This window comes from Trachypithecus francoisi, unplaced genomic scaffold (assembly GCF_009764315.1).
Source record: "Trachypithecus francoisi isolate TF-2019V2 unplaced genomic scaffold, Tfra_2.0 Lachesis_group13, whole genome shotgun sequence".
NCBI lineage: Eukaryota > Metazoa > Chordata > Mammalia > Primates > Cercopithecidae > Trachypithecus > Trachypithecus francoisi.
Window position 1 is genome coordinate 63,014,060 of NW_022681458.1, and position 25,942 is coordinate 63,040,001.

Consider the following 25,942-nt stretch of genomic DNA (forward strand, 5'->3'; position numbering starts at 1 on the left):
GACCTTCTTTTTGGGGAGAGTAGTCTGATTTTATTTACTCATTACTCAAAAGATATTATTATAGACTGGACTCAGAAGTAGGCATAGGCTGCATTTCTTGATTGTCTGCTCCTGGCATATTTCTTTGGCTTCCTTCATTCTTTTGGCCAAAAGTTTAGCATGTTCCATAGTATACTGTTTCTGCAGAGCAACATAGCAGCATTTGTGTTGTGAGAATAGCAGCATTTGTGTTGTGAGACATCTGGAGTAACAAGATGCTGAATCTTGGGTGTTTTGGTCCTAGGCTTACCTTCTTTGTTAAAGGCCTTTCTTACCACATATTGTTGGACATCATCTTTTTTAGAGAGATTGAAAAGTTTGCAGATTCTGCTAGCTCTTTTGGGCCCCACGTTATGAGGCATCATAGTGTCAGTCAGTCCAGGAATATTCTTCTCTCCCTTTTTTACAATAAGTTAGTTAAGAACATTTAGATTGGCATCCACAATGCAATCCTGAACAGCTTTACACTTTCCTTCTCCAGTTCTTCTGGGTGTATAACAGGAATGCCCTGTACTCAGTAGCAGGTGGACATGGTCATGGGCCAAGACATCCTGCTTCATAGGAAAACCTTCTTATTCCTACCACTGATTTGGACCACATAATCCTTCCATTCTTCACCAGAGCATCAGCAGCTATTTCTGTGGTCATGTGCTTCTCATAAAAAGTATGAACTTTAGCCAGAAGTAGTGGCTTATGCTTGTAATCCCAACACTTTGGGAAGCTGAGAGGGTGGATCAGTTGAGGTCAAGAGTTAGAGACCAGCCTGGCCAACATGCCGAAACCCCGTCTCTAATAAAAATACAAAAATTAGCCAGGTGTGGTGGTGCACACCTGTAATCCCAGCTACTCAAGAGGCTGAGGCAGAAGAATCACTTAAACCCAGGAGGCGGAGGTTGCAATGAGCCAAGATCACACTACTGCACTCCAGCCTGGTTGATGGAGTGAGACTCTGACTTCCGTGAATTTCTGGCAGCTGGTGACTGAGAAGGAGATATTCAGCTGTTTCAAGAAGCAGCTGATTGCCTCCAAGGTGCCACAGAAAAGAGCTGGTCTCCACTTTCTTACATCAAACTCTGTAATGTCCTGTGTCTTCCTGGCTCTGTTAATCCTGCCATTCCTGCCTGTGCTCCCCAAGGTTCTCTGATTTCCAGATGCTCTGCTATCTAGCACAGCCCTCCATCTCTTTTTAACTCCTCCTCCTCTGATCTTTTTGGTTCAACTTTATGATTTTTTAAAGTTGCTGTTCTCTTCATACCTTCCACAAATGCTGCAATCATAAGTCTGGAAAGGCAGAAGTGGTTTCTGGCCAGTTGGAATATACTGACTCCACAGTTCGTTGGCATAGATGATCTCTGGTGTTGGTTGCTGACACTGCAGCTGCACATCAGCACATTTAGGTGTTACTCCCAAGGCTCCACTCCTTTCTTCATTTCCTCTGTTGAGCTGTTTCTCAAATTGTGCATCTCATGTCCCTAAGAGTTCACAAATATACTCTCAGAGATGCATAAGTACCTAAAATAATCTCAAATTTTGATTGTTTAAAAATATTTAATATAAGTTACCAAATTTCATTGCATACACTTGTACTTGTATTTTCATTTCATTGGTGCCAAAGGAATGGCAGTGTTTGACTTTTTTCATGTTTTCTCAAACTGGGGATTCATAGCTTGTTCTCTGAGTTCCTGTGCTCTCAAGATTGAGAAAAACTGCTCTGCAGTGCTTGAAATGGACCTGGGCAAATGAGCATCACCCAGGCCTGGCTATTCACTCCTCATGCATCTGTTGTGTACTTTCTGCATTACACACTGCGTTACACACAAGGAATGAAAAACGGTTCCTTTCAAGGGTTAGTGGGGAAGTCAGATAAGTAAACAATTTTAATCTATTATGATATTGCTAGTCAATTGGTACAAACTTTCTGGAGAACAATGAAACAATTGCATCAAGCCTTGTGGATAATCCTTAACCCAGTCATTTCACTTTTAGAAATTTATTTTATGAACACAAGAGAGGTCTACAAAGATTTGTATGAAGGACCCAGAAGACAAATTAAATGAGGATTATTGGAATTGACTCAGCTCAACATTATTTATAATAGTTATAAATGGAAAGCAGATTTAAAATTTAACAATAGGGGAATAGTTACATTAATTATGTACATAAACTCCCATCCCATGTGATGGGAGTTTAGATAGCCATTAAAAATATTATTTTGGCCGGCACGGTGGCTCATGCCTGTAATCCCAGCACTTTGGGAGGCCGAGAAGGGTGGATCACAAGGTCAGGAGTTTGAGACCAGCCTGGCCAAGATGGTAAAACCCCATCTCTACTAAAAATAAAAAAGTAGCCAGGCGTGGTGGCATGCGCCTGTAGTCCCAGCTACTCGGGAGGCTGAGGCAGGAGAATCCCTTGAACCTGGGAGGCAGAGGTTGCAGTGAGCCGAGATCGCGCCACGGCACTCTAGCCTGGGTGACAGAGCAAGACTCCATCTCAAAAAATATATATATATATTTCTACAAAATATTGAAAACAAAGGACTCATAATACTATTTTAAGCTGAACAGCAACACACAGCTCTCTATACCAGAAGTCAACAAACTTTTTCTGTAAAAGGGTCAGACAGTGAATATTTTAGGATATTTTATCTACATTTTAAATTATTTTAGGTAAATATTTTAGAATCATGTTACTTTGTGAGTATTTAGACTAGGCTGTTGCATTGTGATAGTAGCTGTGGACAGTATATTAACCAGTAGACATAGTTGTGTTCCATAAAAAAACTTTATTATGGACATTGAAATTTGAGTTTCATGTAATTATTATGTGTCATGAAATATTCTTTTTTAAGTTTTGTTTTCAACCACTTAAAAATGCAAAAGCCATTCTTACCTTACAGGCCATGCAAAAACAGATGGCAGGACAGATTTGGACCATAGGCTATAGTTTGTTGATCGGTGATCTATACTATGTGTTTCTAATTGTGTGTGTGGTGGCGGGGAGGTGGTGAATCTCTGAGCAGTGGAATTATGGGCAATTTTTATTTTTTATGGTTTTCTTGTATTTCTCCATTTTAAAATATGAACTTACATTACTTTTATAATCAGAAAAGCAAAAAATAAATGCACTACAATAATGGCTATAATGGTGGAAAGTGCTTTAAAGGGGCTAATACCCTTGACCCAAGTAGGAGAGGAGGATGAGGGTCAGGGAAGGTTTGCTGAGACAACTTCTGAATAGTGTTGCAAAGGATGATGAAGAGTTGTTCAAGGATAGGTGAGTCACGGAGGAAATAAGGGAGAGTGAGAGGCCAAAAGGAAGAGAATTCTAGGCTGAGAAATAGATGATAGACCCTAATAGGAGAGTCAGGGAACCACAAGAATTTCAGAAGGCTAGAGAACAGTGTTAGGGATTGAGCCAAGAGGGATAGGACTAGAAAAAGAATCAAGCACTGAGAATCTTATTTGGTATGCTTGGACTTTAATTTTTTGTCTTAAAATCAATTGGAAAGAATCGTGAGTTGCTGAGTGACATGCTCATACTTCTGATTTAGAAAGTTCTATATGGCATATGGGTAGATAATGGATTGGGTGAGGGTGAGCCTAGAGGCAGGAGAGCAAGTTGAAAGGCTGTTGTAGGAATTCGGGTGAGAAGTGTTGAAAGATGAAACTGAGGTACGGGGTTGGAAATAGAGAAAGGAAAGGGTTCAAATCATATGTAGGAGTTGACTCAGTGGGCCTTGGTAACTGATTAAATCTTGGAGTTGGAGGAGATGCACAGGAAAGAATGAAGGTACCCTTCTGTGTTTTTGCTCCTGACAGCCAGGTGAGTTTCAGTGTAAATATAGAAGGTATGATCTATTTGTAGATGGTTTGAGTTTGAGGTAGTTGTGGAAAATTTGAGTGGAGATTTTCAATACGGAAAATTAGGAGAAATAAGTTAGTAGACAGCAGTTGCAGATATAAGAGCTGATGTGTTCACTTGGAAAGAGGGTGTTGAATAATGACTGCTACACTTTCTCCGCCATCCCTATTGGACTGTACAGAGATGCAATCCAATCAATGTTCACGACTTGCTGTGATAGTCTATTCAAACTTTAGAATCACTTATCCTCAGGTCTCAGAGTCACATTAGCACTTCTGGAGTAAGTTAACTGTAGTTTGAAAAAGTCGCCCAGATGATTTTGATATATGCTCCTCAGACCCACCATTGATACTTGCTTGAGAAGAAAACATCAAAGACTATGATATCCTGAAACACCTAGATGTTTAAAAATAGGAAGAGAAAGTGAATCTGTAAAAGAGAACAGAAACACAGAAGAAAAATCAGAGTGCACTGGTAGTCAGTGGAAGAAAGAAAATTTTTAATGGAGCATGCAGCAGTGTTAATCACGAAGAGGTAATTAAATAAAGATTGCTGGTGTTGACCAAAATGAGGTCGTATAGACCTATACAAGAATATTTCACTAAGATGATGGGGACAGAAACTGTTCAGGAGTGAGTGGAGAAGTCGATGGGTATTAAGAAAAAAAAAAACAAACATGGAGGAAATGAAAACAATACAATAGCAGACTCCTCCTCAATCTTTTATATTTGTTACCACAATGTGTACTATTATACTTAAGAGGTCTTGAAAAATGCTTGCTGAATAACTGAGACAATGGATGAGTGAATACATTCATGAATAACTTCAGCTTCCATTTGATATTATCTTCGCTGAACTGTAAGGGTCATTGAGAGTATTATTTTATTTGAACAAGGGCAGTTTGGTTTTAGCTTTAATAGAGGATAAAGAGCACCTTTTCCATTCTAGTGAAGTACTTTCTATGGCTCCCTGTTGATTGAGAATGTTATAAGTGCTGTAGAATACTATATAAATTTTTAAACTAGAAATCAATATACAAATATTTTTATTTATATTGCAATATTATTGCTGAATTTATAAATAAGACATGCAAAAATGAGATTTCTCCAGCTTTTAAGTGTGTTTTCAGATATGAAGTTGTCTTTCCATACCTTATAGTTTTTGATGGTCATCCATGGGGAAGAGCTGCTTCTCTCCATTTAGACAAGAAATCCATCTACAGCCAACAGCAATGGAGAGAGGTCACTTGAGGGGATGGGTTAAAGGCGGGAGCACCAGGCTCATTTTCAGCATTCAAAATCGTATCCTCAGGTTTGCCTGGTTTAAATTCCATAGTACACAAATCTTATGAAATTGCTAAAATAATTCTATAGCTTTAAACAGGAAGTGAGAGAGAGAGAAGACTTAGAGGTTGTTATCAAGGGTTTTCCCACCATTGGAAAACTGGGAATCATGGCATTCTGGGGAATGAGGAGGAAAATTTTGATCTGGTCTAAACAGACTTCTAGGCCAGGCGCTGTGGCTCAAGCCTGTAATCCCAGCACTTTGGGAGGCCGAGACGGGCGGATCACGAGGTCAGGAGATCGAGACCATCCTGGCTAACACAGTGAAACCCCGTCTCTACTAAAAAAATACAAAAACCAGCCGGGCGAGGTGGCGGGCGCCTGTAGTCCCAGCTACTTGGGAGGCTGAGGCAGGAGAATGGCGTAAACCCGGGAGGCGGAGCTTGCAATGAGCTGAGATCCGGCCACTGCACTCCAGCCTGGGCGACAGAGCAAGACTCTGTCTCAACAAAAAAAATAAAAATAAAAATAAAAAGACTTCTAATACCTATGGAAGACTCTGTTCCAAACTTAAGAGAGCCCCACCACTCTAGAATCAGTTCTGGGCGGCAGTTTTGTTACAACTTCCTAAAGTTGATGTCAGATTGGAACGTCTTCTCTAACAGCTTGTGAAATAAAATAAAATAATTTTCAAGAGAAAGCGAAAGAAACCTCTTAGACTTTTCCCACACTTCTACCACAAACATTTATTGAGCCTCTGCTGTGTGCAGGGCATTCTGTGTTTCTCAGTAGGGGTGCTATTTGGTGGGACAATCCTTCCTCAAGCCCCTCCAATCACTACCACACACCACGTAACAACTAAAACAGTCTCAGAACCAGTGCTGGAGCCGTAAACGTGAGTGAGACAACTTAGGTCTCTGTATCCCCTTCCCAGATCTGAAATCATTATCATCGGCATGCTGGGGTATCATGCCCTGTAGCTGTCTCCATTAGTACCTCACTTGTGTTTGTGTTTCAGGCTGACTAACTGATAGATACTGCTCCATAGGGGAAGAGAAAAGAAAGAAGTAGCTTCCATGGAGGCTCAGCAATGGACAATAAAATAAAATAGTATTTCCTGAGTGCTGACAGCATATGAGCAATCCCCAGATTCAAAAGGGAAGGCCTGGCCCACAGGATGATGTGGCACATGGGCGAACAGAAAGCTAGACCACTAAAAGAACCACAAAGCCTTCCTAACACCTTTACCAAGGCTGAAGAAGTGTCACAGAGACCCAATTACTCCACATCAAAAACCTGGATTCTGCCTTTGGGTTCAAGATCATGTTCTATTTCCAGAATCTCATAGGAGACACATTTTAACTGGTCACTCCTGAGATTTTGGATTTACTAGAAATATCCCTGCTCTTTAAATCCTGTCTAGTTCACTCTGTTTGAGTCCCTGTCTCTTCCAGTATTTCAGATGATATTTGATAGGTCTTGGGAAGCATTGGGCCATACCTGGCCTCTGATCCCAGCAGCTTAAGAGCGATCTAAAATTCCAAGGAAACTTGAATCAGACAGTTTTCTACGATTCCCAAAGCAGAATGTCAGCTGACTTTCTTGGAGAAAATCCCAAGTGTAATTTGTACCAAATTAAATCCAGAGGGTTCTGCAAGAATGTTCTGGCCTTGGATCTGCAATGAATAGAACATTTTGTGGTTCACAGCAGAGGTCATGGGAGAGTCCCAACAAAATATTGGGAGCCGTAATCATAGTTCTTTAAATCGCTCTCCCTAAAGCCTTTATATCACTGATTTATAAATTGTCATTTGAGTGGGAAAAGAAAAATACTAAGAGGAGCTTATTTTATGTGTTTAACAAGGCTAAGAGGTTCCAAAGGCAACCCTATTAGATATAGAAATAGCCCATTTTTGGATTTATTTTAGCACCTTTGTGCCAAATCTGAGAAATATTACTGGAAAGTTACATGTTTACCTGGTTTTCCCTAGAATGAATTCGTAGTCTATTATTTCTTATTCTTCCCTGTATCACTGCCATAGAATTTTCCAGTTCTGGCTGGGTGCAGTGGCCCACTCCTTTAATCCTAGCACTTTGGGAGGCCAAGGTGGACGGATCACCTGACGTCAGAAGTTTGAGACCAGCCTGGCCAACATGCCGAAACCCCATCTCTACTAAAGATACAAAAATTAGCCAGGCATGGTGGCACATGCTTGTAATCCCAGCTTCTTGGAAGGCTGAGGCAGAAGAATCTGGGAAGCAGAGGTTGCAGTGAGTGAAGATCGAGCCACTGCACTCCAGCCTGGGCGACAGAGTAAGACTCCATCTCAAAAAAAAAAAAAAGAGAGAATTTTAAAATTTAATGGAATTTATATTTCAGTTATTACCACACTCTTTGTCATATGAAAAAAGTTAAAATTTAAAACTTTTAATATAATATTTTCATCTTATATATTCTTGAACTAACACCATTATAAGTGGAGATTGAGGCCAGGTTAACCTATTTTAATGTTAAAAAGTATAAAATGAAAAATACGCACAACACAAAATTAACCAGCCCTTACTATGGTCTCAAACTTGTCACACAAGAATGAAATGTCCAGTTATTATGCTCTCAAATAGATAGGTAAGAAAATATACACTTTTGGTCAAACTCTCTTGTCAATGTAGACACTCGGTTGTCTGTTTATTCTAAATAGCAAAGAAAACAGAGCTGGCACATACTCATCTATCTCTTAGTGGATATTCATTGCCATTTCTACCCAATCTGCTGGAGACCTTTTTTGAGGTAGCTGTGAAATTATCAGTCTGTGATCTAGATTTTTTGTTTTGTTGCGTTATAAATTTTATTTTTTTCTTTATTAAGTATAAGAGAACCTTGGTGACAAAATGTACCAGTAAAGGATTTTTACATTAGTAAATGTATCTGTCAGCTTGATATGGTTTGGTTTTGTCCTCACCCAAATCTCATCTTGAATACCCATATGTTGTGGGAGGGACCTGGTGGGAGGTAATTGAATCATAGGAGTGGGTCTTTCCTGTGCTGTTCTCGTGATAGTGAATAAGTCTTATGAGATTTGATGGTTTTAAAAATTGGAGTTTCCCTACAACAAGCACTCTCTTTACCTGCTGCTATCCATGTAAGATGTGACTTGGTCCTCCTTGCCTTCTGCCTTGATTGGGAGGCTTCTCCAAATGGGTGGAACTGTGAGTTCTCCATTAAACCTCTTTTAAATTTCCCAGTCTCAGGTATGTCTTAATCAGCAGCATGAAAATGGACTAATACAGTAAATTGGTACCAGTCGAGTGGGACGCTGCTGAAAAGATACCTGAAATGTGGAAGTGACTTTGGAACTGGGTAATAGACAGGGATTGGAACAGTTTGGAGGGCTCAGAAGACAGGAAAATGTGGGAAAGTTTGGAACTTCCTAGAGACTAGTTGAATGGCTTTGCCCAAAATGCTGATAGCAATATGGACAGTAAAGTCCAGGCTGAAGTGGTCTCAGATGGAAATGAGGAACTTGTTGGGAGCTGAAGCAAAGGTGACCCTTTTTATGTTTGAGCAAAGAAACTTGTGACATTTTGCCCCTGCCCTAGAGATTTGTGGGGCTTTGAACTTGAGAGAGAGATGATTTAGGACATATGGCAGAATAAATTTTTCAGCAGCAAAGCATTCAAGAGGTGACTGGGTGTTGTTAAAGGCATTCAGTTTTATAAGGGAAGCAGAGCATAAATATTTGGAAAATTTGCAGCCTGACAATGCGACAGAAAAGAAAATCCCATTTTCTGAGAAGAAATTCAAGTTGGCTGCAGAAATGTGCATAAGTAACAAGGAGCTAATCCCCAAGAAAATGGTGAAAATGTCTCCAGGGCATGTGAGAGGTCTTCACAGCAGCCCCTCCCATCACAGGCCAAGGCCTAAGAGGAAAAAGTGGTTTTGGGGCCAGGGCCCAGGGTCCCTGTGCTGTGTGCAGTCTAGGGACTTGGTGCCCTGCCACCCAACCACTCCAGCCATGTCTGAAAGGGGCCAACGCAGAGCTTGGGCTGTAGCTTCAGAAGGTGCAAACCTCAAGCTTTGGCAGCTTCCACACGGTGTCAAGCCTGTGGGTACACAGAAGTCAAAAACTGGGCTTTGGGACCCTCTGCCTAGATTTCAGCAGATGTATGGAAATGCCTGGATGCCTATGCAGAAATTTGCTGCAGGGGCAGGGCCCTTATGGAGGTCACTACTAGGGCAGTGCAGAAGGGAAATGTGGGACTGGAACCCCCAAACAGAATACCTACTGGGGCATTGCCTAGTGGAGCTGTGAGAAGAGGCCCACTGTCCTCCAGACCCCAGAATGAGAGATCCACTGACAGCTTGCAAATAGAAGCTGGAAAAGTCACAGAAAACTCCAGCCAGTGAAAGCAGCCAGGAGGGAGGTTCTACCCTGTGAAGTCACAGGGGCAGATCTGCCTAAGTCCAAGCATGACCCAGATGTGAGACATGGAGTTAAGAAAGATCATTTTGGAGCTTTAAGATTTGACCACTCTGCTAGATTTCAGACTTGAATGGGGCCTGTAGCCCCTTTGTTTTGGCCAGTTTCTCCTATTTGGAATAGCTGTATTTACCCGATGCCTGTACTCCCATTGTGTCTAGGAAGTAACTAACTTGCTTTTGATTTTACAGGCTCATAGGCGTAAGGGATGAGACTTTGGACTGTGGACTTTTGAGTTAATGCTGAAATGAGTTAAGACTTTGGGGGACTGTTGGGAAGGCATGATTGGTTTTCAATATAAGGACATGCAATTTGTGAGGGGCCAGAGGTGGAATAATATGGTTTGGCTGTGTCCGCACCCAAATCTCATCTTGAATTCCCACATGCTGTGGGAGAGACCTGGTATGAGGTAATAATTGAGTAATGGGGTTAAGTCTTCCCCATGCTGTTCTCATGATGGTGAGTAAGTCTCATGAGATCTGATGGTTTTAAAAATGGGAGTTTCCCTACACAAGCCCTCTTTGCCTGGCGCCATCTACGTAAGATGTGATTTGCTCCTCCATGCCTTCTGCTATGATTCTGAGGCTTCCCAGCCACATGTAGCTGTGAGTTCTCCATTAAACCTCTTTCCTTTGTAAATTCCCCAGTCTCAGGTACATCTTTATCAGCAATGTAAAAATGGACTAATACATAGTTTTTATTAGCTAGGGTAACGAATGACCCCAAAATAGCAGTGGCTTACAAATAACAGATTTTATCTTACCATGTTGGCTGCATGGTAAATGCAGTTCAGGTTTGTGTGTCTCCTTTATTTTAGAATCCTGGATGAAGGAGTGTGTTAGTCTGTTCTCATGCTCCTAATAAACACATACCCGAAACTGAGTAATTTATAAAGGAAAGAGGTTTAATTGACTCACAGTTCACTATGGCTAGGGAGGCCTCAGGAAACTTACAATCAGAGTGGAACGGGATGCAAACACGTCCTTCCTCACATGGTAGCAGCAAAGAGAAGTGCCGAGAAAAAGGGGGGAAAGCCCCTTATAAAACCACCAGCTCTTGTGAGAACTCTGTCACTATCACAGGAATAGCAGCATGGGGTAACTGCCCCCATGATTCAATCATCTCCCACCAGGTCCCTCCCATGACACATGGGAATTATGGGAACTACAATTCAAGATGAGATTTGGGTGGGGACACAGTCAAAACATATCAAGAAGCAACCACTATTTATGGAAAGAGCAATGATAGACTCACTCATTGGTTCTTAATACTTCTACTCAGAAATGGCACACAAAACTTCTGTTCACAGTTTGTTAGTCTAACCAAGTGCATACAAGTCTGGTTTTAGGAGGCATAGAAGTACAATCCTCTTACAGAGAGAAACAGCAAATAACTGGGAACAATAATATAATTAAAGTGTGTAATGTGTCTTAGAATATAATTTGGAAGGGTAAAGAAGGAAAAGACTGTTCAAGAATAATAATTGGAGACAATTTAGGTCCATGATTCCAGTACAGCAATGGCATGTGTTGTTTTTCCTTTAAGAATAGGTCTATTTTACATAATTGCAAAAATAAAAATATTTCCTCCAGTAATAAAAATAACATATTTTTATTATAAAAAATTGAAAATATACAGAAAGATATAAATAAGAAGGTAAAAGTAACTGGAAAACCCTAGGTAAATACCTAGAGAAATTAAAATATATGTCTACCCAAAAACTTGTACATAAATATTTATAGCAGGTTTATATATAGTAGTCAAAAATTGGAAACATCCAAATTTCTACAGGTCACTAAATAAACAAATTGGCATATTCATCTATTCTTTTAGGGACATACTTGAGAAATTATTCAATATTTTCCATGATGGTGGCAGTCATAATAGTGATGATGAGGCAGATGATGATAAGATTTCCTTGGGGCAATTTTGGTAACATTTTAAAGAAAATTTTCCATTTTATCCCCATTTTTGTTTTTATTTGTAGAAAATCCAAAACTTGCTATATGCATTTATAGCCCTCAATCTTAATATTATATAATTATGTTAAATAAAATATTTTAAATGATACATAATAATTGCACATATTTATGGGGTACATGTGATATTTTGGTACATTTTTACACTGCATAATGATCAAGTCAGGGTAATTGCAATATCCATCACCTCAAACAGTTATGATTTCTTTGTGTTGATGGCATTATAAATCTTCACTTTTAGTATTTTGAAATATATAACAATTAGCTATAGTCACTCTACTATCAAACACTAAGGCTTATTCCTTCTATCTAACTATTTTTGTACCCATTAACCAACCTCTCTTTATCTTCTTCTTCCTTCTTACCCTCCTAGCCTCTGGTAACCATCATTCTATTCTCTACCTCCATGAGATCTGCTTATGTTTTTTGTGTATCACTTTGTTCCTTTTAAAATGTCATAAGTTAAAAAAATTTTTTGAAGAGACAAAACTCATATAACATAAAATTAACCATTTTAAAGTGTAAAATTCAGTGGCATTTAGTACATTCACAGTGCTGTGTGTGAAAAGTTCAATATAGAAATGAACTTCTGAAATTAAAATGTTTTATTTGGGAGAAAAGTACTGCAATTCAGGGCATAAATGCAGACTGTCTGGTCTTTAGTATGTCTGAAAAACAAAGAGAAAGTTAGAGGTTTTATAAAAAGGAGAATATGTATTGCTCTTTGAGAAATTTCATTGCCACTAGTAAGGTTTTGAGGAGCTGGTAAGCTCTGATTTTCAAGTGACAATAGTGGGCAAAACTAGTTTCAGAGTTGCAGCAGGTTGTTTCAGTAGCCAATAGCTAAAACTGGTTTCAGGTTATAGTATGCAGTTTCAGCTTGCAGACTTGCATGGAATTACATTTTTGGGGCAATGTTTTGTGCCCTGAGTGGTTTTCTCCATGACCTCTCAACTCCATTTTTGTTGAGTATGACAAGAATGACCCAGTTCACACGATCAACTTTCACATGTGAAACCATCACCTCTATCTAGATCCAAAACCTTTCCATCAGCCCAAAAGAAAACCCTGTACCCATTATGTGGTGACTCCTTATTCACCCTTCCCTCAGCCGCTGGCAAGCACCGTTCTGCTCTTTATTACTAAGATTTTACCTATTCTAGATATTTCCCCTCCTCTCCCCTCCCTTCCCTTCCCTTTTCTCCTTCCTTCCTTCTTTTCTTTTCTTTTTTCTTTTCTTTTCTCTCTTCTCCTCTTCCCTTTTCTTTCTTTCTTTTTTTCTCCTTCCTTCCTTCCTTCCTTCCTTCCTTCCTTCCTTCCTTTCTTTCTTTCTTTCGTTCATACTATGTATCAATACTCCCTCATATGGATAAAGTACGTTTTGTTCATCCATTCACCAGTAAATGTACACTTGGGTTGTTTCTGCCTTCTGGCTATTGTGAATACTGCTGCTGTTAATATGCGTGTGCATGCTTTTGTGTGGACATATGCTTTTACTTCCTGTGGATATATGCCTAGGAGCGTAATTGCTTGGTCATATGGTAATTCTATGTTTGACTTTTTGAGGAAATGCCAATATATTTTTTAAAGCAGCTGTACCATTTTATATTATCATCAACTATGTACATGGATTCCAATTTTCTCCATATTCTTGCTAACACTTGTTATTTTCCTTTTTTTTTTTTTTTTTTTTTGAGATGGAGTTTCACTCTTGTTGCCCAGGCTGGAGTGCAATGGCGCAATCTCGGCTCACTGTAACCTCCGCCTCCCAGGTTCAAGTGATTCTCCTGCCTTAGACTCTCGAGTAGCTGGAATTACAGGCATGTGCTACCGTGCCCGGCTAATTTTGCATTTTTAGTAGAGATGGGGATTCTCCATGTTGGTCAGGCTGGTTGTGAACTCTCAATCTCAGGTGATCCACCTGCCTCAGCCTCCCAAAGTGCTGGGATTACAGGTGCGAGCCACTGTGCCCAGCCTCCTTTTTTTTTAAGGTTATAGCTATCCTAGTGGGTGTGAAGTGATATCTCGTTGTGCTTTTGATTTGCATTTTTCTAAGATTAATCATTTGAGCATCTTTGTGTGCACTTGTTTACCACTTATATATCTTTATTGGAGAAATGTCTTTTCAAGTCCTTTGCCCGTTTTATGATTGTATTGTTGTCCTTTCTATCGTTTTATTTATTTATTTATTTATTTATTTAATTTTTTGAGACAGAGTCTTGCTGTCTCACCCAGGCTGGAGTGCAGTGGTATGATCTCGGCTCACTGCAACCTCTGCTTCCTGGGCTCAAGCAATTCTCCTGCCTCAGCCTCCTGAGTAACTAGGATTACAGGTGCCCACCACCACACCTGGCTAATTTTTGTATTTTTAGTAGAGACGGAGTTTCGACATGTTGGCCAGGCTGGTCTTGAACTCCTGACCTCAAGCGACCTGCCCACCTCGGCCTCCCAAAGAGCTGGGATTACAGGCATGAGCCACTGCGCCTGCCCCTTTCTATTGTTAAGTTGAAAGAGCTCTTCATATATTCTGGATACTAGATGCTTATCAGATACATAATTTGCAAACATTTTCTCCCATTCTAAGGATTTCCTTTTTACTTATTTGATAATGTCCTTTGTACATAAAAGTCTTAATTTTGATGAAGTCCAATTTATCTGTTTGTTGTTGCTTATGCTACTGATGTCGTATCTAAAAAACTATTGCCAAATTCAAGGTGATGAAAATTTACTTATAAAATTCTTCTAAAAATTTCTTAGTTTTAGCTTTTACGTTGAGATCACTGATATATTTTGAGTTAATTTTTATATGGCATGAGAGGTAAGAATTCAATTTTATTCTTTTACATGTGAATATCTAGTTGTTCTAGCTCCACTAGTTTAAGAGACTATTCTTTCCTAATTGAATGGTCCTGGCACCATTGTTGAAAATCAATTGTCCATAGACATATCGGTATATTTCTGAACTCTCAATTCTAGGCCATTGCCCTATATGTCTATCCTTGTGTCAATACACTGTTTTTGATTACTGTTGCTTTGTAGTAAGTTTTGAAATTTAGAAGTGTGAGTCCTCCGAATTTGTTCTTTTTCAATATTGTTTTGATTATTATGATCCCCTTACAAGTCCATATAAATATGAGGATTATCTCTTCAATTTCTGTCAAAAAGCCTGTGAAATTTTTATATTGATCTGTGGATTACTTTAGATAGTATTGCTTTTTAGCAACATTGTCTTCCAACTCATAAACATGGGTTCTCTTTCCATTTATTTAGATCTTCTTCAATTTCTTTCAGTAATGATTTTTAGTTTTCAATGTACAAGTCTTTCACCTCCTTGGTTAAACGTATTCCTAGGTATTTTATTCTTTCTGATGCTCTTGTAAATGGAATTCTTGACTTCCTTTTTAGATTGTTCATTTCTTTAGAAAGAAACACAACTGATTTTTTTGTGTGTTGATCTCATACTCTGTAACTTTGCTGAATTTATTAAGTAGTTTTAGCATCATTTCTTCTTTAAACATTTGGTAGAATTCACCAGTGTAGTCACCTGGGTCTAGTGCTTTCTTATTTGGAAGGTTATTAATTATTGATTTAATTTTTTAATAGATACAGACTTGTTCAGATTGCCTATTTTTTCTTGTGTGAGTTTTGGTAGATTGTGTCATTCAAGGAATTTGTCCATTTCATCTCAGTTATCAAATTTGTGGGCATAGAGCCACTTATAGTATTCCTTTTTATCCTTTTAATGTCCATGGGATCAGTAGTTGTGGTCCCTCTTTCATTTCCAATATTAGTAGTTTGTTTCTTTTCTCTTTCTTTCTTGATTAGCCTGAGTAGAGATTTATCAATTTTATTGATCTTTTCCTAGAACTCGTTTTTGCTTTCATTGACTTTCTCTGTTGTTTTCATTTCATTGATTCCTCCTCTAATTGTTATTATTTTCTTCTGTTTACTAAAGATTTAATTTACTCTCTTTCTCTAGTTCCTATGGTGAAAACTCAGAATATTGATTTTAGGTCTTTTTTCATTTCATATATATGTATATATTCAATGCTATAAAATTTTCTTTAAGCACTACCATTGTGGCATCTTAAAAATTTTGATACATCGTATTTTCATTTTCTCATTTAGTTCAAAATATTTATATTTCCCTGAGACTTCTTTGACCCATGTTTTATTTAAAAGTGTGTTGTTTAATATTAAACTATTGTGGTATTTTTTGGCTATATTTCTGTTATTGACATGTAGTTTAATTCTTTTGTGGTCTGAGAGTACATTTGTATGATTTCTGTTTTTAAAAATTTGTTAAGGTATGTTTTATGGCCCAGGATATGGCCTATCTTGATGAATGTTCCATGTAAACTTGAGAGGAAGTATGTTATGCATTGTTGGAGGAATTATTGTATAAATGGCAATTAGATCAAGTTGATTGATGGTGCTGTTCAGTTCATCTATATACTTAATAATTTTCAGCCTGCTGGATGTAATGCTTACTGATAGAAGGATGTTGAAGTCTCTATTTTAGTATATTTATCTATTTTTCCATGTAGTTCTATTAATTTTTGCCTCATATATTTTGACTCTCTGTTGTTAGGCTCATACACATTTAGAATTGTCATGCCTTCTTGTAGATTGACTCCTTTATTATCATGTAACACCCATCTTAATCTCAAATAATATTCCTTGCTCTAAAATATTATCTGTCTAGAATTAACATAGCTACTCCAGCTTTCTTTAGATTAGTGTTAGCGTGGTACATCTTTCTCCATCCATTTACTTTTTTTTCCATCCAGCTTTATTGAGGTATAATTGACAACTAAACATTGTATACACCTAAGTTATACAATACGATGTTTTCAGGTATGTATACATTGCAAAATAATTAACACATGTTAAATTAATTGAGCTAATTGACATATCACCTCACATTGTTACTCCACTTCATTTACTTTTAATGCACCTCTGCCTTTATATTTGGAGTAGGTTTCTTGTAGACAATATACAGTTGAGTCTTATTATTCTTACCCACTCTAATAGTCTCTGCTGAACCCAGGAGGGGTTGAGCAAGGGCATGTAAAAATATCTCAAAGCTTTTCTACCATTTTTAAGTCACCTTTTTCTTGCTTCAGCCTTTGTTTGGTTGCTGTAAATCTTTGACTACTTTCCAGAGTTCTAACAAAAATAAGACAGTTTTTGCCTGCGTGTTTGTTTGTTTGTTTGTTTCTGAGGCAGAGGCTTGCTCTGTCACTCAGGCTGGAGTGCAGTGGCACTATCTCAGGTCAGTGCAAGCTCCGCCTCCCGGGTTCACGCCATTCTCCTGCCTCAGCCTCCCTAGTAGCTGGGACTACAGGTGCCCACTGCTACGCTCGGCTAATTTTTTTGTATTTTTAGTAGAGATGGGGTTTCACCATGTTAGCCAGGATGGTCTCGATCTCCCGACCTCGTGATCCGCCCGCCTCGACCTCCCCGCGTTTTCTGATGTTTCTCTACAGAAATGGTCACTTGGAGCTATCTACTCTCCCATTTTTATTGACATCTGTCAGCTGTTTTAATATTTCATTGGCTTTTTAATTAATCAACTTAAAAAATCAATTCTAATATTTTAATCTAAACTGCTAATTTCTGATTTTGTATTAAATCAGTTTAACCCCCTTAATTTGTTGTTTTATTTATTTTTTAAATAATTTAGACCTAGATGTTGAGATAATTTGTTTTCTTTCTTTGTTCAAGTTGTCTAATACTATGTATTTAATCTGAGCATAAGGTTAGCTGTATATTTAAAGTTTTTAAATGTAATAGCCTTATTATTTTTAAAAACAGTCTATAATTGTAGTTCTTATTCTCTGTTCATTTGATGTAAGACTGCTTATATCTACTTGAAATATTTCAGTGCCACAGATACAAAGGTTCATGAGTGTCTTTACTGTGGATTGCACTATTTATCATTATAAATGCCATTTTTAAGCATCAGTGATTTTAGTTTTGATTCTAATTTGTTCAATATTATAGTCCTGCTTTCTCTTGTCTGTCTTTGCCTGATATATCTCATCTCTTTATTTTCAAAAAGTATTTCTTTTTAGGGACACTCTAGGAAACACAAATTGGTTGAATTTTGCTGCCTTTTCTTCTCACTCTGATAGTGTTTGTCTTTTTGTTTAAAAAGTTAGCTCATCCACATTTTTTGTGTTAATTGACATTTAATTATGTACTTGTCATTATGTTTGTGTGTGTGTGTGTGAGTGTGTCCTTATAAACCTGCTCTTATTTCTTTTGTTTTCTTTGTTGTATTTTTCTTTATCACATTTTTAAGTTCCTTTTTATGTTGATGTTTTAGAATTTATTCATACTATTTTAGTCTACTGTACTCTTTAAAAATTATGCCTTTGCCGGGCGCGGTGGCTCAAGCCTGTAATCCCAGCACTTTGGGAGGCCGAGACGGGCGGATCACGAGGTCAGAAGATCGAGACCATCCTGGCTAACACAGTGAAACCCCGTCTCTACTAAAAAATACAAAAAACTAGCCAGGCGAGGTGGCGGGCGCCTGTAGTCCCAGCTACTTGGGAGGCTGAGGCAGGAGAATGGCCTAAACCCAGGAGGCGGAGCTTGCAGTGAGCTGAGATCGTGCCACTGCACTCCAGCCTGGGTGACAGAATGAGACTCCGTCTCAAAAAAAAAAAAAAAAAAAAAAAAAAAAATTATGCCTTTATTTTGATGCTAACTTCAAGAATTATATGGAACTTATTAAATTCTCCTATCCCTGAATGAGACAATTACGTAAGCACATGTTCCTTTTCATTTTTCATATTTTGTTCAAACAGTAGATAATGTTAGTTACAGATATCTTAAATTTTAAATTATGACTAGTCTGGTTTAAAAATCTACTCTTAATATTTACATTAAGCATCACGGTCGTATTAACAACTAATGACAATTATTTGCAATAAACAGTAAGCTTTACTGGGCTTGTTTCTCACAACCTTTATTCTTGATCACTCTTCTAGGTGTGTTCTTATTAATTTTCTTATTTTTTTTGAAACTGTGAGATTAACATAATATTCTATACCCCTTGGGAATGTAGACATGTGTCTTTAACAGATGTCAGCAGTGTTTGGACAATGTTTAAATGTGAATCCCTTTAGCCTGGCCATGCTCCCTGGCTTACCTCAATCCTGATCGCTCCTTCCTTCCTGTTTGATATACCTTCTTGTGTAACAGTTTGTGTTTATAAATTATCTTTCCTAGACCACATACAATTTCTAATATCCAAGTATTTAAAATGTGATCCTGTGTTCTTACATTGAGTTAACATCCTGCCTTATGCCTTTTTCTTTTGTACTTAGGCTTTGGAAGATCGGGTATGGGAACTCTTGCAGGAAGCAGACAAGACAGCTGAAGAGAACAAGGATCAGAGTCAGGTCTACGATGCCATGGCCAAGACTCTGGGCGAAGCATGGGCAGCACTGGTGTCCATGCTTGAAAGAAGAATGGAGCTCCTTAGGCTGACTTCTGAATTTTTTGAAAATGCCTTAGAGGTTTGCGCTTTAAAAAACTTCTCCCTTCCCAACATCAGAACAAATGAATAGCACTCCTGAAAATGTTTGTTTTTCCACAAATAGACATTGCAAGCAGTTAAAAAAATGGCAGTATAAACAAGACATACATAGACAATATATTTAATTTTTGATTGTCAATAAATAAAATTATTACTATTTTAAGAGTAGGTCTTCAAACAAAAACAAAGTACAGTTAAGTAACTAAAATTTGGTAAAATATTAAGTAATAATGGGAATGCTTGTAAGTCATTATGATTATTTCCCTCTATTGAAGGTAGTAATACAGTTACTAAATCAAACAATTACCCTGGTTGTGGGATTACTAAGAAATGCTGGTCTAGAGTGTTGTTCTTGGCTAAAAGTTGGAGAATAAAATTGCATTTTGCTGCCTATGTTTTAAAAAGATAATTATAGAATATTCCATAGGATATTTGATTCATAAATATAGCATTTTGTAAGTACTTTCCTAAGGTGTATAGTTGATTTTCCATAGTTTGAACACCTTACAATACAAGAGAAGGAAAAAGTCCTTCTGGACCTAAGAAGGTCATGTCTCCATGTGAGTTTTCTCAAATTCTACAATTTTTTGAGGTTTCTAATTTCAAAATGTGAGTTTCAAAGAACATTATCAAAAGAGGTGTTATATTTGGTACAAGACAGTTATTGGAAATTTCACTTTTAACTTCTCTGTCAAGTGGCAGCCCATTCATTTGGATGTGAGAGCACTGCTTCATTATGATAAAGCACTAGCTTTGAAAAATATGACATTTTTAAACTAAAAATTCAGGACTTAAATCCAAAATAATGAAGGGACGAAGATTAGTAATAGAACCTAAAAATTGGAGTAGGCAATCTCATGCATCATGAACTTGTTTAAAAGCAAAAGGGAGGAATAAAAACCTTATTATAACTTTCAAGGCTTGTTTTTCACAATTTGAGCACTGAAGTTTAACTCATTTCAGAGACCATCTTGGAAGAAGTTTCATACACAATCTTTCTTCCCTGAAAAGAAATAAAACAGCTGAAATACACCTACAGAGGCCAAATTATAGATATATCTGACTCATTCTATCTTAGTAAGTAGGGTACAGGTGTCAACTGTCCTTGAAACTCAGCTGTTTTGAGTCCAGGAAATTTTCTTCTTTTTCTATCATTAGAGCAATATTTGTTTCTCACTGTGCTTTAGTGTTAATGCTAGCTTATCTTCTCCATGATGAGTAAATTCCTTTCAGATATAACATGAAGTAAAAGGAAATAGCAGGCCAAACCATAATTCAACCCAACACTGTTATTCTTACACTTGTGTGAGCTTTTATTGCATCTAGTGAAAAGACTAATTATTACTTGTATTATTCCATTTCCAATTTTGTAAATCACTTCATACTAAACTGAAGACAAACTGCTATATAATCCTTATGCCCCCTTTGTATGCCAAAGCCATTTTTATTAGTGATAAAAGAGAGTGGAGAAAGGAAAATACCGATAAAAGTAAACAGAACTTTAGGGAAGCTTTTTCTGAGTAAAGCATTGTTTGCTTACTGGTTTATTTTTAATCTGATAACAAACTGAAATATAAATATAAGTTAAACAGTGACCGTGGAACTTTTTGTAATGTTCTGCAGGTAACAAACAAACCACCTACTAGGAATTTTTTTTTTCTTTTTGAAGATTCTCTTTAAATAATATTTTAAAAATCAGTTACTAGAAATTGAGTGAATTAGGGATGTAAATAATGTGGATATTGACTTCCTTATTGAATTATGTGCATGCAGAAATTTTTGAGAAATTAAAAATTACTAATGATTGCATGGTTTATCGTTATTACAAGATTATTTCAGGCTCACTCACAGACATAACTATCAGTTGGGTTATTCTCATCTCAAACATTGTGCTATAATTTAGAAACACTGCCCCTGAGCGGCAGCAGCAGATGTCCATCAGGTTGTTCTAACAGGATGACAGAGGCCTTCCTTGCATTTCCAAAACATGTCCCATGCTCTTCAGTCTCTCTCTCATCATTCCATTTCATTTATAATTGGATTTCATATGGCTGTTGTAATAAACTACAGTCGATTGTGTTAATCAAATAGTTACATTAAAATATTAAGAATCCCCAGATTCAAAGATGATAGTTTGGAGAAGACTTGAAACAGAAGATAAGTAACATCACAAGCTTCTGTGTCTTTTACACTGATACTTTTCCTTAATTAGTTTATTCTAAACCCAATCCAAAGGTGAATATATTAAAATGCTCATATAAATAGTGATAATTACTGTTGAATCTTAGTGCTAAAACAAGCCGGCTATTTGTCTACCACTATAGACATACTGTGACAGGATAACCAAATGTATTTTGCCATCTTCTAAAACTTGTTTCTAAGATTATTTTCCTGAGCATTTTAACATCACGTTAATTATCTCTCTCAATTTCCCACTGCCTCTATGGAGAAAAAGAAAAAGAGAGACCAGTCATATTCCTCACCATTTAGAGTGTGAAATTGCTATGCATTTTCCTTGTAAGAGAGGATAAATTTCTCACTTGTCATTCTTGCTCCATCTAATCTCATTTTATTTATAGATGTAATGCATACAAATTATTGATAAAAGTGCAAACGGAATTACAAATTATAGATTCAAATATTAAAATTTTACCTCCTCTTGGTCATCCTTAATTTCATTTCTTCTCATTAAATCACCATTTGGTGTGTATTTTTTCAGACCGCTTTCTATACAAACATATATATATTTGCTTTGTATAAAATATAGGATTAGACTATGTATTATTTGGAAGCTTGCATATTTCACTGCTAAGTTCAATTATAGAGGGAAAAAATAACTACAACCTTCTCTCTAAGTGAGTTCTTAAGCTACATTTACTTGTAAATGTGTAGATTACTTTTTAGTTAACCTCTTCCTGGTTTCCCTTAGCTAACTATCTGCTTATTCTTAATTAAGTGCCTTAGAATGTTGAAAGTGACTGTATACATAGGACATTATAATTTTGTTTGAAAAATTTAATAAGCATTTGGACCGTAAAAAGGTGGTTTTATTTCAGCATACAAAATTAGATATGAAAGGAGAAGAAAATTCTTACCAATGACACTTTGTAAATTGACCACATGCAAACACACACCCTCACACAAACACCGTAAGCCAACACACACTCACACAAACACATATGAACATATACCCTTGCACAAACACACATCCTCAGTTGGGCTACTAATTTATGAAAAACATCTACAGGTAACTAACAATGGCACATTAATTTTTATACAAATGTCTTTCCTCTGTATTTCTATTGTAGTTTGCTATTAAAATAGACCAAGCTGAAGATTTCCTCCAGAATACTCATGAGTTTGAGAATGCTGAGTCCTTAAAATCACTTCTTCAGCTTCATGAACATCATACTAAAGGCAAGAAATACGTTTATTTCTCGCAGAAGTGTTTAGAGGTTTTAAAAGATGTCAATGTGAGAATGCTTATGTCTGACAGTGTATTTGAAATTTATCTATTTATGTATACCTCAGCTTGTTCTAAGAAAAGTTAAATAAAGCTTCATTTTTAGTCATCTTCTGAAAGAAAGAAGTAGTTGTAGATATTCTGAGAGGACGGTAGAGGACATGCCTCCAGGAGATTCTGTTACTTGGTCTGCTAGAGTTTAGCTCCTGAGGACAGAGGCCATTTCTACCTTGTTCATCCTTTTGCCCTTAGCATCTAGCAAGGTTCCTGGCCACATGGTAGATCCTCAAGAAATGTTCTTAGTTGAATAAATCATTGACTTCAGTGAATGTTCCGTCTAAGGGTCAACGAATGAAGGTCATTCTTTAAAAAGCAGGTCTGGATCAGCAAAATTCCTCTTTCGCTGTTGCAGTTAAAAAATGGAATAGTGAATTTTTCCAGATGCAAATCTAATAAAACACTCTACAAAAAGATTTTCAATTCCCTTTGAACAACAAGAAAGACAGTCTAGTTGTTAACCAACAATTTGTGTGCCAAGGCTTTCTACAAGAATTTGGTGTGGGCCAGGACTGGAGTAGGGAACGCATTTGTAGAAAAGTAGTAGTTAACTTGTCATCTTTTGCTATGGAAAGAGGTTAGATAAATAGATAGAAACAACCATTTCCTTTCTTCCTAATATGTCTTCTAGTTTTACTGCTAAATAGAACAGGGTCCGGATGGAAAGACTTCCTGAATTCATTTGTCACAGTTCTAACTTGACTTCTAGCTCCACCAGCCTGTCATTCTGGACTTTAAAAAACCAAAAGGTGTTTTAAAGTCACAAATAGATTGAGTGTTTATATTACCCTTCAAAAGACTCTAGACAATAGATCATTATGATAAATTACTTATCACAACTTTCTAAAACTCAAAGATTAATGGACTCAATTTTTCCTGTGTAAGATTAAAGGATTTAATCTTTCCTATGTAAATTCTTATGAGATCCTACCAAATACATATATATAATTTCCACTGATTATTGTTCTATACGACCTATCACTAATAGGGATTATAAAAAGCATCAAAAGCTTGTGCTTTAAAGCAACAGTTGCCCATTATTATACAGCAGTAGTAATCTAGCTAGGTCCAAAGGAAATGAGTAGAATCACGTGAAATTCCTCCTAGGAGACTAGAAGGTAAACAGATGGGTTCTGTGGTCTCAGTTCACTCTTCTTTCAACCAACATGATCATCACACAGCAGTTTTACCTCCAGAAACCTGACAGTGATGGATGCTGTTGTTGAAGAGTTTCAATACTGAGGCAATCAAATGAAAGCATTCTCCGGAGGGATGGGGGCTTGTAGAAGTAGGGGCTTTTCCATAAATATTTGGGAATGGAGCTGGCAGGGGAACGTAGCCTTAGTGCTGTTTTGTTGTTGCTACTGCTGTTGGCTCCTTCAGAGTTCCTAGGATCTGCGGCACTGTGGGCCAGTTGACATGGGGCACGTGCTGCTTTGTTTGCACTTCTTTGGCATCCAGCTGACAGTGAAACCGATGTCTTGCTTTTCAAGGGTACAGCCTTCAAGAGTCCACTGGGTCTCCTTAGTCTGAAGAGATGGATACAAATGCTAGTGGAAGACAGGAAACATAGTTTATTTTTGTGATGAAAAAATATTCTTCCATCTTGATGACATATTTATTGTGAGAGTTCGTGCCCTTCTGTGTGATACTTAAAGCACAGAGATGACAGAAAACTCTGGTCAGGATATTTCTTCCCAGTTCATATGCCCAGTGGTGGCTTCAAGGGCTTTTGTTTTCATAAAACAAAAAAATGAGTGTTGATGCAATTTATTAACCAACTAATTCTGTGGGATATGATTAAGATTAGCGGATTTGAAATGCTTATTAAAGGGTGAAATTCTGATTTTTTAGTTAAGGGCTTCATATCTATTATCTTTAAATTTAAGCAGTAAAATATGTCTGTAAGTGCAGATAGCCATTCTAGTAAGTTTCTGAGATGCTGATTGGTTGAGTAGTACAAAACATGAGTGTCAAGGTGACAAAAGCTGGAAAAACTGTAATCAAACTTACCCCTAATAGTCACTTTATTTCAATTGGCTTCACCTATGCTTTCCCCTTATTCAGCAATGCTAAGGTTCTCTACTATGTAAGAAACGTATTCTTTAACACTATGGAATTCAGAGCCAGGATTAATGGGTTGAAATTTCTGCCCCCTGGAATGTTTCAGAATAAGTTGGTTCCCTCTACTACATAACAATCCTTGAAATAGAGGGAATAATATACCTTTTTCCAGTCTTCTCTCCTTGGGGTTAAAATTACCTAGTTAAAGTCTTCCAGAAAATATGGTTTCCAGATTACTTACTGGCCTAGTTGCCCTCAATCCAAGAACACATAATTAAACACTGTTTTCTGAACCCATAACCTGGTGAGAAATCCAGGGCCACATGTCAGGGGAGTACATGGTCCTTTTCCTCAGGAAGCCTGCAGTTTATCGGCACATGTGCATATTCCTTGGTAACTCCCTCTGTACTTCCTGTGGGTACTTCAGTACATCACCTCACACACCGTGTAGTAATGATTTATTTTCTTATTTATCTTCATCACCAGGTTGTGAGACCCTAGATCTCCGAAGCTGAGAATAGTGTGCAACCTGAAGTATATTTGTTCAGTGTTATTTGTGTATAATTCCAATATATGACATGGCAGAATGATGCAAAAGTGAGCAACACACGAGGAGCCATAGGGACATTAAGGAGAAGAAAATTTACTGTAAGCTCCAAAGAATGACAACTGCACCCTCCAGTTTTCTAAGGGTCTTCTTAAAATGAATGTAAGAACCGAGAAGCTGCATCACAGGAAGGATCATATTACTTCTTTTTTCTTCTTGGATGTTGTATATATCTTTTTTAAATTTATTTTTATTTAGTTTTTTTTAAATTATACTTTAAGTTCTGGGGTACATGTTCAGAATGTGCAGTTTTGTTACATAGGTATACACTTGCCATGGTGGTTTGCTGCACCCATCAACCCGTCACTTACATTAGGTATTTCTCCTAATGTTATCCCTCCTCTAACTCCCGCCCCCAGACAGGCCCCACTGTGTGATGTTTCCCTCCCTGTGTCCATGTGTTCTCATTGTTCAACTCCCACTTATGAGTGAGAACATGTGTTGTTTGGTTTTCTGTCCTTGTGATAGTTTGCTGAGAATGATGGTTTCCAGCTTCATCCATGTCCCTGCAAAGGACATGAACTCATCCTTTTTTATGGCTGCATAGAATTCCATGGTGTAG

General features: G+C 37.5%; 1 protein-coding gene and 1 pseudogene across 2 annotated transcripts in view; one reads left to right on the top strand and one right to left on the bottom strand.

The window, feature by feature from the left end:
- Nucleotides 1-25,942, top strand: part of CCDC141 (coiled-coil domain containing 141) — a 222,600-nt gene that overhangs the window by 50,818 nt on the left and 145,840 nt on the right. For both annotated transcript variants that reach the window (XM_033230994.1, XM_033230993.1), the window contains exons 3-4: nucleotides 18,978-19,169; nucleotides 22,498-22,606. In XM_033230994.1, coding sequence (XP_033086885.1) covers nucleotides 18,978-19,169; nucleotides 22,498-22,606 — 301 coding nt within the window. The remainder of the gene's footprint in view (nucleotides 1-18,977; nucleotides 19,170-22,497; nucleotides 22,607-25,942) is intronic.
- Nucleotides 46-1,424, bottom strand: LOC117095209 (annotated as a pseudogene).